The sequence below is a fragment of the Enoplosus armatus genome, chromosome 23, assembly GCF_043641665.1.
Source record: "Enoplosus armatus isolate fEnoArm2 chromosome 23, fEnoArm2.hap1, whole genome shotgun sequence".
In the NCBI taxonomy this organism is placed as follows: Eukaryota; Metazoa; Chordata; class Actinopteri; order Centrarchiformes; family Enoplosidae; genus Enoplosus; species Enoplosus armatus.
Genome location: NC_092202.1, coordinates 15,646,351 through 15,658,914, shown reverse-complemented (window position 1 = coordinate 15,658,914; position 12,564 = coordinate 15,646,351). Strand labels below are relative to the sequence as shown.

The window sequence follows — 12,564 nt, the reverse complement described above, 5'->3', positions numbered from 1 at the left end:
TGTGACTTTTACTATGATCGATATTTAAACCTATTAATCACTCTACTCAACTGAGACACACCTCATTTGCATCTTTTTTTTTTTTTTTGGCCAACTGTTTCAAACACATGAGCTCAAAATATCTTCAAGGGCACGAGTGATTGGTGCCAACATCATTCCTAGCGCAACAACTGATAACAAACACGCCACAGAGCCACCAGCAAATCTCGGATTTCCACTCCATGTGACTTTTGTTTACCGCGCCGGTCATTATGACCGTCGCCAGGACGAGACTGTTTACACCCTATCAGGTTTCACTGCCCCCACTCGTCCATGTCCAGAATGCTAATTGGCTTGGAGGAAACTAGATAATGACTAGGCCTAAATAAAGAAACTCTGCCTGATCAAACGCAGTCCTCTCTCCTGCAGGAATGTAGAGTCGTTTTCATTTGATAATAACCACATAGCTAAATGTGCGTGTGGAGATTAGTGGTGAGCAACATGAGCATGTTAGCACTAAGGGTAGTACATTCTGTGGATTGTATGCTAAATAGGTAGAACCATTGGACGTTTTTTATCAAGAAAGGATTGAATGGCTATGTGTAATGCGAAAGGTGTCGCTCGTAGTGACAAATCCACAAAGAACTCTCAACAGCTCTGCAGCTCCCCGCAGCTCTGCACAGCTTTTTAGCATCTTTCAGCTCTTTGTTTTGGTGTATCAGCAGCTGTTTTCGGTGAAAAGGCTCTTGATAAAGCCCCTGCTCGTGTGCTTGTCCTGCTACAAGTCAAAATGTCTGCTGTGAAAAAGGTCTAAACGTTTTAATTTTAGAGTCTGAGACCAAAGTGTTATTTCTTCGGTACCAACAGTATTAGTAAGTTTATATATACTGTGGTGTCCTGAGATTGAGGCTTGTAGGGGAACATCCCAGCATGCACCAGGGCAACAGACTCAAGGTTATAGTCTCATTTTGTTTGTGTTGCTGTTTTACATTTGTCTTCCAAAAATGTCTTCCCACACTGCCATCAAAACATACCACGCATCAAAAACATTTTTTGTCCGTATTGTACTGCTGTAGGGAGTGTGTGAGTGTGACCAAGAGTGTCATCTGTGTCTTACCTGATTGCAGGTGCTGATGTCCACGCCCCCTTTCAGATATTCCAAAACCTTGTCGATGTTCCCCGCCCTCGCCGCTCGCAGGAAACTGGTGTTACTGTCCGACTGGAAGAGGCACACAGGAAATGCATATTTCAGAAAGAATCTACATGATGGTCCAAACCATGTTTATGCTTTGTCACTGGCTGTCAAATAGTCACGGTCAAGGTCAAGGTCAAAGTTTCATTTATATAGCACATTTAAAACAACCACAGTTGACCAAAGTCAACAGGACAGGAAGTGGTCAGTGTTTGGGTTTCACTTTATTCCAGTAGATCTACAGGTGGCAGTAATGCAGTCAAGAAATGCAGCAGTGCGCCAACAAAGGCAGTGAAGAAGAAGAAGAAGAATGCTGTAAACCATGCTGGATTTCAAAAGAATCGACTTTGCAAATGAGGAAAGAAACACATGCAACTCCCTTTGTCAGAGCTGAGGGATTCACACAATGCATTTCGCTGAGTAACACCAACTTTAGCCTAGCCTTTAGCCGAGGGCTTGCTGGCCCTGTTCCGGAGTTATCACCCTGAGGATCGAATAACGGCAATGAAGTTGAATCTAAACGAAATGTGTGTGCACTGTCTGTGCAAATAAACTTGAGCATAATTATCTATGCATGCACGCTTATGCGATCAACGTGTTTTAGTTTTATGCAAAGGTCAAAATTGGAATAATAAATCATTTTCTACACCATAATTAGACTTATTTGTTTCCCTTAGTGCACAATAATGTGTGTGTCCGTGGTTTTAGGAAGGACATGTCCCCCCTGTCTGTTTTTGGATGCTGTGTGAGCTGCAGTTGGAAGCAGACCAGGACTGTAAGGAGGCAGAATGATTCAGCATTTTCCTCTCTACTAGTGCCTCCACTAAAGCTAAATCCTGGCTCGCATACAACTCCTTCAAAGCTCCCAGCTCTCCTGCGGAAAAACACAGTGTGATGGGTTTTTTTTTTTTTTTTTTACTGCATTCACACTGCGTTACTCCTTCCATGAGGAAGGTCAGAGGTCAGATACAGAAATAGTGGAGCGCCACACTGGAGGAGGACATTTCAGCAAATGTTCTGTTTGGGTTGTTTTTTTTAGCCGATGAATGGTCTCTCATTGGCTGTCGAGGTCAGATTTTCGGCGTTGACACTTATTAGAGTTTGAGTGAGTCCTTTCCTTCATCACAGTCGCCTACAGCATCACCCTGTTCCACAGCACATACAGAACGCGGAGCTCGGAAGGACGAACGCAGCACCGATGGTGTAGAAAATGAGCAGCGACACTGCAGCACTGCCGTCTACTTCACACACATACAAATAGCCCTGGTCTGATGTTTCTGGCTGACCTGCAGTCAGCTGCTGTCTGGCTCGCTGCGGAGAACTGCACTGCATCACTCACAGACTCACAGCTCCTGGAGCTTTCTGCGACACCTCAAAGCACCATGCTGATGTTTCTCCGTGTTTAGGTCCACTGTCAACGCATAATGTAAGGTCTCAGGTTGAGTTACAGGCGGTGTGCGATCCATGCCAGCACGCTGCAGAAGTCAACTTGCAGAGACATGAAGCCTGTTGGAGACAGATGGTGCCGATGTACACATGCACCTGCCCTTGCTGGTGCATTCAAGAATGCTCCGACATCTAAGATTCATGAGTTCTTTGTCATATATTCAAAACAATATAAAATCTATTCAAAAAAAAGAGTACCTCATTAGCATGGCTGGGTCAATCTGGAAGGGGGCCCAGGGGCAAAAATGAGCTTGGGGCCCCCTACCGACCACCTGTTTGTGGTCATTTAGTTAAACACAATGAACTGTGTAAAATTTGTGTAAAAACCCTCACAATGTCGGTTGACTGTGTTTTAATATTAATTGACACACAATAAATGGGGCCCCCCGGGGCAGTTCCCCACTTAACCCCTTTTGGTGTTCCAACCTGGCTCCTTGACAGCTTCTGCCTCAGATAAGTAACTATTGTACTACAACTGTACATTGCTTGCCTCTCAGCTTTGGTAGGGCTATGCTAGCAGTTTCCCTGTTTCCAGTCTCTGTGCTAAGCTAGGCTAAACTCGCTGTGCTGCATGCAGGGAACTACGTCTTATATCAATCTCCTTATCTGATTCCGGGTGAGACGGCACACAAAAGTGTTTCCCAAAATATAAAGAGTGCTCTTTAATGAAGCGATCACGCCGAAGGGTCTGATCCCCGGAACTGAAAGAACACGAGCAACAACTCTAAAGGCCAATAAACACCGGCGGCGTCTTGACGCACGTCACAAGTCGATGCGGGTCAACTGTCGGGGTATGCCACTGTGGTATTTCCCGGTACTGACATGCATCAACTCTTCATAAAATCAGCATATTTAATCCCATTTAGTCCCTTTTTTTTGCCACGTGCCGGGCACTACACCCTTGACTAAGTAGTCAAAAGTCGGCGTGTGTTGCATTTAACGGCAACACCTCAGATGAGCCGCTACACGGTCAACTGAACATCTGGCCACCAGAATGGGTTGTAAAGTGCGAATTTGGGATGACCTGATAAGAACTCACAGTCTACCTAGAACGTTTCACGTTATCGGGACACAGTTTTCATCACTGTAACGGGAACTGAAACTAACACTTAAGTTTCCTTGGAGGAACTACTTAATCTGGTACTAATTATCGTGAAAATAGAGACATAGTTCTTAGACTTTTATTTTAAGTATATTACGTATTACTTTGTATTTGTATATTTACGAGAAGTAGGCAAAATTGGGCCAAAGTCTGGCCATTCGTAAGGTCTGTAGAACAGCGATGAAGTACCAACATATCTCAACACTCACCTGGTGAGACGGCATGGTGAAACCTATGCGGGTGTTTCGGTTTAACGAGGGACCCCGTTAAATGGCAACTCTCAGCCGAATGCGCCTGTTGTTGCCATGGTTACAACAGCTGTTGAAAACAGCAAGATGATACGTAGCTGTCCTCGCAGATGCCTTTTGTTTAGTTTTTCATCAAAACACACCTACTCGATTAGTCTTTGGAGTCTTGTTTGAGGAAACGTGTCACGTAGGCGACTAACACTCAGTTGCATTTTCAACATCGCTTGTGGTTACAGAATTTGTTGTCCATCTGTTTGAGCCACAGAAATACTTGGGATTCCCTGATCTTTTATGAAAATATACGGTATCTATTTGAAGGTAAGCAATGCTACTTTTATAGAATTGGCTTATTTTAATTTATAATGGAAAATGAATTATACAAATCAAGAACTGTATCACATTGCATCAGATCGCACCGAATCGTTTTCGTATTAAAATGTATCGTCCCTGAATTGTATCGTAGCCCCATGTATCTAGATATGTATCGTATCGTCTTATAAGGGAGGGACGCACACCTGTAATTTAAATATATATTGTATATATTGTGCTTATTATTCTTACCTATTCCTTCAAGCTTCACAAATATTAGCACAATTCATTGTGTCTAAAAATTCACTACATGTGTGAATTTTCACCCAGGTTCATTTATAAACTCATGGGCAAAACAATCATTCTCATTCACAATAAAACAGAAAATATGTCTCCTAAGCCCTGGAAAGACTTGTTCATACCGCCTCATACATGGTTGGTACAGGGTTAGCATTGTTTTCTAGCAGCACTGCACAAAGCAGCCATTACCACAATCAAGCCGGTCCGATAATATCCTCACATTCCCTCCAGGGCTGCCGAGTCAAATTATGCAAGACCTTGCCCTACTCATCTTTCTGTAGCTGGCGGGTTGCTATAGTGACACTTCGACCAACAGGACTCTCAGACAAGTGGGGCTTTTCAATGGAAAACACTTAACATAAGAGAGAAAGGGAGAATTGTGGCAGGCGGCTCCCTACAGAAACGGTTTCATAACTCCTGGTTATAAGGAGCTTAGTCAGTTTGTCACTCTCTTTGATGGAGGGAATGTTTTGAATGTGCTGAGCAGATCAGGAAAATGTGCCTTTAAAAGGCCTGCAGTTACGTGAAGGTCATGTTTGGGGTGAGTTGTCATTAAATAGAAACAGAAATGAAGTAAATAAAGGAACCTTAGTCGCGCATGAAGGTCATTGCTTTTCTGTGTCTTTCATCACCGTTCACAAAGTACATTTTAGAGTGAAATGAAAAAAAAAAAACATATCCCCAATAACACTGACTCAAATCTACTATATATAATCGCATAATGTGTCCTTTAACATGTACATAACAATCTGTTCCTGTGTCTGTTTCAGCTTGTGTCTAGACACATTAGTCCATGACTTCATCAAACCTGCCGAGCATGACAAAGCGCAGTCCTAAAGCTCCTCCACCGACACACAACATCAAACATTCATTTACAAAGTCACTGTCTTCATCTGTGGAGTGCAAGGAGCTTTATCCATAATGCAAACCAATCCCCCGCACGCCTACGCACACGCACACACACACTGCGAGAGACCAGTACCCAGGCTGGGAGCATCCTTGCCCCTCCCAGTTACCACGGAGACAAGCACTGCCCTCGCTGGAGGTAACCATGACGACAAGGCTTTCTGTCTGTCAGCAGGGCTAGCGGAGTAAGCACAGAAAACATGAAGGGTATTGCTTGCTTCGGAACTGTCTGTCAACGCAGCGGCACGCCACGGCATCAGCGGATCATTCACATGTGAGATATACTGGATCTGGTGTGTGTGCGTGTCTGCGTGTCTGAGTGTATCCAAAAGCCTCTGAAAGACATGATCACATTATGAGTTATCACCTCGGGAAATGCAGAAGTCGGATCCTTTTGAGAGTCACACACACACGCACGCACGCGCGCACACACACACACACACACACACACACACACACACTAATTACCTTTCTCCAAACCATTATCCTCTCAGGCTTTAGTCAAAACCTTGAAGTATTACTGCAGTTTTTGTGACTGCAGTTTTAGTGTCTTGTCTGTCAAGTAGATAGTTAGCTACTTCACTAGCAAGTAATACTAATCTTCTATTTGCCCGCTGTAGCAAGTGCTAACTCTGGTGTTAACGTATAAATTATGTTGAGTGATAGTAACACATCCCAAGTTTTTCACTCGAGGGGGGCCTGTGACTTAACATTTTGTATACTAAGGGTTAGCATGGATCCGACTAACTCTTACGCACTGTGTATATCCATTAAGCACGATTTTTAAGATTTAATCGAATTAACATGGGCAGCCACTGCCGACGCATGAGCTAAAGCAGGTCAATAGATCTAACTCAAGGTCCACTTACTAACCTTCAACCGCATCTCAACAGCCTTCATCAAGTTTATCAAGGAGTTTACCGTGGTCACTATCCTGAGCACTTCAACGACCTCTTGCATGCTAAACATTGGAGCGTGAAAGTTCGTTCTTAGGCTTTGACAAAATAACCTTAACTCAAGGTCCAGGAAGGCTGGGTGATGGGCGGTTGAAAGCTGTAGAAAAAGACAGTAATTAGACCTTGAATTAAAATGATTTTGTGAAACTGTTACTGTTTCCAAGGTCAAGAATGAAGTTTCATGCTCAAATCCAGTACACCACGTTTTAATACCACAACATACAATTTGACTTACTAATGTTATTAATTACACCTGCTGCTTTTCCTGCTACATCTCAAAGTAGCAGGAAGAAAATAAACTCTTTATTCTCTGTATGGCTAAAATTTTTATAGTATTAGCTTATTGCTATATAAATGCTAGCTTATTGTTCTCATGGCTTGTTAAAACAAAATGTCAATAGTTTATTAACACCAAGTAGTGTAAATACTCAAGTAGTGTATGCTAAAGTGTTAGCGTAGAGCCACTGGAGCCGTGTAAAATGGGTAAGTTAACATTGACAGACTACAGTAGGCTATGTAAGGGATAAAGTTACTAAGCAAACCGCCAGCTGGTACTGGCTAAATAAAATGCGGACAAGGTGATCAAGACCCCAAAGTGGAATCCCTGTTTGATGCAAAGCATGGCTACTTATAAATATACACACTTTATGACCCAGTTCTGTGTAGAAGGGCTGCGCTCACTTAAATATAAATAGAAGACTGGCCTATTTTTACGTTTGTAGAGCGGAACTGCTCTCATGCCCGGCGTAGCCAGTTTTATTGATCATAGTGGCAGCGTAGTGTTGCGGCATTGGTGCTGCGAACTCATACGTTAGGCATTCAGTGTAGCCAAAGCACTACAGAATTCACTTGCTAAAGCTCATTACCTAAACTGGTCATCTCAGAGAATTATTACCCAACTCTGCAGCTCTATGGAGCTTTAGCATTTTTTAACTCATGTTATTTTGGTTTTATTTCATGAATGGTTCAGTTCCAAAACAGCTGCTTTCAAAAGACGCTATATGAGAACATAGTGGAGCATTTAGCAGTTTAGCAAAGAGCCAGACATTGTTGTCTGGTGGAGAGAAGAGCAGAGATAAAAGGAGAGTTAGTATTAGACTTACTTTTACTTTACTTTACATTTCAGGTGGCCAAAAAAACAACTCCAAATAAATGATAATGTTGGTCTGTGTCTTCTGAATGTCTGAATTGGCAGTTGTTTGCTAACACACATTAGCCACATAACATTAGCTAACATTAACCTTAGCCATGTAACATTAGCCAACATTAATATTAGCCATATAAAGTGAGCTAACATTAACAGTAGCCATATAACGTGAGCTAACATTAAGGTTAGCCATATAACTTGAGCTAACATTAACATTAGCCATATAACATGAAATAACATTAATATTAGCCATATAACATGAAATAACATTAAGGTTAGCCATATAACGTGAGCTAACATTAATGTTAGCATATAACATTAGCTAACTTTAACATTAACCATATAACGTGAGCTAATATTAATGTTAGCATATAACATTAGCTAACATTAACATTAGCCTTATAAACATTAGTTTATAAAGATATGTCACACCTGATTGTCTGTTAGCTTGTTTTAGGGTTATTCTGCCCTCTAGTGGCTAAAAAGTGATTAATGCAGCTTCAAGCCAAGTGTTAGTATGGAGTAGGCTTCTGCAGCCAATAATTAGCATTTATGGGGGTGTGCTGTCATCACGTCTACCAAAACAAAGTGCATTACCATCAATCTGCCATTTGCCAATACCATAAATTTAACCTAAACCTACTTCAAGCTTTAAACATTTCCATACTTCAGAGAGAACGTTTGGCCCACATTAGAACACACACACATAAAGTTGCAACTGTGTCCTTGTTTATTTGATTGAAGAGGCACATTCTATTCCTAGCTATCAGGACGGAATAACAGTATCTGTGTTTACTAGCAACTGCACTTCTCCCGTTGGTGCTCGCTCTGTTTGTGTGTGTGTGTGTCTCGGATATTAAAAGCTCCTTTGGGTTGGCTTGTACACAGCAGTCCATGAACACACCCGCAGTTTTGAGATTACAGCGCACAGCACGTTAATCAATGCAACCAATAATCATTACAACCACAAAAACCCCACATTGAGCCAAATAAAAACCGTGCTTTCATTGTATACTCGGAGGTGTGAGGTTCTCTCCCCACAGCCATAATAATGATATGATCACATACTACCGACCATTCATGCAGAGTATAAATAGCCTCTGTTCTAATTCATTATCCTCAAGCTGACATAACTGGAATTATAGTAGGTCCCAATATAATATATATATATATATATATATATATATATATGTATAACATTCACCATCCCTCTGCTTCCATTCCCTTCATTACCAGTCAGCTGACCTGCATTCAGTGATATCCAGCCTTACTGTTTCCAGCCAATCAGAGCTGTCCCTGTGGACCTATTAGCATACGGTGCATCAGTGCCAGACCTTCAGGATCATTTGTTTTAAAAAGATTTTAATCTTCTTACCTATTTATATGAATGCATGTGAAGCATCCATGTAGTGGCTTCATACAACTGCACCAACACAGCTGTATCATATATGTATATACTGTACATTATGTAAGACATATTACATAAGGAACATACTCCTTTCTTAGTCAATATTAAGTCTCTTTTCACCCTATTCTGACAGAGAACACATATTACAATTTTCATGACCTGACCTACGACAACACTTTTCAACAAGATCTGCCTCTTGCAGATATTTAAAGTATAATGTATATTTATACTAAGCTCAATAAGGACCAAAAACTATTATGTTATCTGGGTGAAAATGGCACTCACTTCCCTTTTTTAATCAAATTAATCATCTAAATTGTGCTACAGCAGGCTGAGTATTTTATATATCATAAGATGTTAACTTTGGTGCATAGAGAGACAATGTCGACGACTGATGGTTCAATCAATAAATGAATTCCTTTATCTACTACGTGCTTGTCTACATCCCTTTGTGATGCTTGACTGAAATAAAACTGCAGCTGCAGGACCGAACGTGTGCGCATCTGCTGCAACGCACTTTAGAGCTGCATGTGACTGCAGCATATCAGTGCGAGAGGGGGTCAAGGGTCACGGGTCAGGACGGAGAGCTCTCCAGAATAGGCCGTGTCTAAGCGCAGGAGGTGGGTGGGATGTGACTTTAGAGGAGATGGAAGGGTTTGCTATCACAGCACAACATGCAGTTTCATATTAAATGCTTGGTGTGTGACTATAACCAGGCAGTAAAACACAGCAGCAGTCCAGAACTCAGCTGATTTCACAAGCTGGTACAAGTAAAAGTGACGATTAGCACAGAGATATGGGGCTGAGAACTGGAGTACTAAGTCAAATGTTTTCTGGGATGTTCCAGAGCCCAAATCCTTTCAGTACACTGGAAGTTTAGCTCTCGAAAACAGTCCCAGAATGTACCCATGCACGCCACTTAGCATCCTTGCTAACTACGGTATCATTAGTGAGTGGGAGTAATGTCTCTGCCCTCCTGCTTCTCTACAATTACACATCAGAGGAAGAGAAGTACAAAAATGGAGGACGACAAAACATACTTTCAAGTGTAAGTACTGTATTGCTACAGTTATTTGCCAAGATGTCTTAGTTAGGCAAAATAACTGCCCTCTAAAACGACACAGGTTGACACACAAAAGCTATTTCATTGGTTTCAGGGAAACATCACGGTTTGGGTTGAAATCATAGACTGTATATAAAGATGGACAACATGGCAACGCCCCAAAAGTCAAGCCAAAACAACTCGATCGCTGGTTGCAGTATAGGTCATAAGCCCCGCCCCCTCCATTTGAGTGGATGGGACATGGGCCAAATAAAAATAAAAAATCAAAGTACACGTCAAATAAATGTTTCCCAAAAGATGGTTTCTGTCATTTTAGGTAGCTCCGCTGATGTTGGGATGTGGGCGACGATGGCAGCGGCCGTATCCGGGATATTTTGGCTTCGTTTTTGTGCAGTGGGAGGAAGTGGAGACGCGTCAGCCATCTTTATAGCCAGTCTATGGTTGAAATAAGTAGGCTGAGGGACCTTCGTCGTCATGGTTACAATAATAACCATGTGGTGAAGGTCAGGAAAACGATCTAGGTCACAGTGTGAACAGATGCAGCGTTGACAGATTATAATTTGGGCCCCTTTTTTGTACCGTTCGGCCGGTTTGCGTCATTTCAGCCATATTTGCGCGTGTGACGGGACGACAGCGCCGAGGAGAGCGTCCAGCCACAGAGTCGATGTGTCTGACTTCAACACACACATGGACACATTCCCTCGGCAAGACAGCCTGGCAGACTGTTATAATGACGTTCAGCTCTATTTGTCACACCGACTCTTCCTCTCTGAGTTTCCTCCTCTCAGTCGTCTCCCTTTCGTCCGATCAGACAATGGAAGCTCAGCTGGAAGCGGTGCTGCCAGGGGGGGTCACTGCAGGCCGTCGGGTCGCCGCCTCCTCCTTCTACACACGCGCCAATTACAGCAGTCTGGGGCCCTCCCGTGCCGGCCGGTTAGTTACATCAGGCAAAATATACGCTACAACGTTTCAGGTCCCTTTTCACTACTACTAAAGTTGGTGGAATGAGATATGAGAACATTTTGACAGTTTGAGTGAGTCGTTTTTTTTCCCACCAGATGAGCACAAAACCTTGAGTTCACTTTGAATGGTACTTTACTTAGTCTGGATGTAACTTAAAAAGGAAAAGGACCATACAGGTGGTTGTGCGTGTTTCAGCTCATTAACTATTAATCATGTGAATGCTCCGTTACTGCTGACCATTTTAGAAGGTATACCTGTTTAAAGGGATTTCCTGTCTTTCAGCCGGAAATCGGCTTGAAACGTGTAATGTAACACACACACTTTTTGACATTTTAAGGCCTTAAAAAAGTTGGTATGTTGGGAGAACATTTGTATAGTTACACATCCAGCAGTTCCAGAGCAACATTAGCTTTTGGTGACGTGAAGTCCAATATTCACCCTCTTTTAGCTCTTGTTTTTGGTCTCCACCAGCTCCTGAAAGGGAAATGTCTGGCTCTACAGCCGCTAAATGCTCCACTATGTTCACCTGCTGGTTGCGCCGCCTGCTGAACAACGAGCTGAAAGGCTGTTCTCTTTGGAGCAACACTTTTCTCGTTACAGTCATTTGACCCATTAGTGCGGCTCGAAGTTGCCTGAGCAGGTTTTTTAGTGTGTAGTGTGTAGTTCGCACAGGAAAGGTGACACTGAAACCAAAAAAAAGCATGCATGCTAAATACTGCTGACTTTTGAGCGTGCCGTTGCAAAATAAAATAAGTTGTAGGTGGTGATGAAAAAATAAGTATTAAATCTTAATAAATAAATCTGTGAAGTTTAATTGGCAGTAGCTTTCCGAAGTTTATTCACATCTGATCACACGTATTGCATCATTTCCTGTTAGCATAAGATGGTAAAGTATATTATGATGATTAGTATGCAGTGCATACTGTATTAAATGAGCGTGTGGTCTGCTACAGGCTACTACAGACAGTCTACCGTTACGCAGCACTTGAATGCACCAGCGTTGACATCTTTGCAAAATGGCCTCTACTCTTAAGACAATTATATGTTTCAAGTCTTTGCCCTCAAGCTGACTTTCATGCCAACTTTCAAAAAGGTATTACGTCGCAATAAAAACGTTTCTGCTTTAGACAAAAAAAAAAGGCAGGCATTTAAGGAAGAGTTGGATGAGCTAAATGTGCAAAGCCACCAGTATGATCCTGTCAGACGTGTGAAGCCCATTTACCCACAATTTGAAAATGTGTTTAAAAAACGCTGTGAACTCGTAGTTATATGACCAAACGTTTGTGTTCAGCAAAAACTGCCCGTATTTATATCAAGGTTTAAACGCTTTCTTCAGTTGGACCCCTGCCAAACAACTTGAGAAACAAAAAAAAGTCACTTCATTCAAGAAACTAAATTTAGAAACAAATAAAATACTGTCACCCGACTGACAGCAGCCTCCCCCCTTCCAGCAAAGCAGCAGCGGCATGCTGCTAAAGTCATTACATTGCTTTTCAAATTAGGCACAAGAGTCCACATGCTGCCGTGCAGGGATACTTGAGGGAC

The 12,564-nt window shown here is 42.3% G+C and overlaps 1 protein-coding gene across 1 annotated transcript in view; it reads right to left on the bottom strand.

The window, feature by feature from the left end:
* ank2b (ankyrin 2b, neuronal) overlaps positions 1-12,564 on the bottom strand; it is a 102,653-nt gene that overhangs the window by 73,079 nt on the left and 17,010 nt on the right. Inside the window, exon 2 of the mRNA XM_070930280.1 lies at positions 1,097-1,198. Coding sequence (XP_070786381.1) covers positions 1,097-1,198 — 102 coding nt within the window. The remainder of the gene's footprint in view (positions 1-1,096; positions 1,199-12,564) is intronic.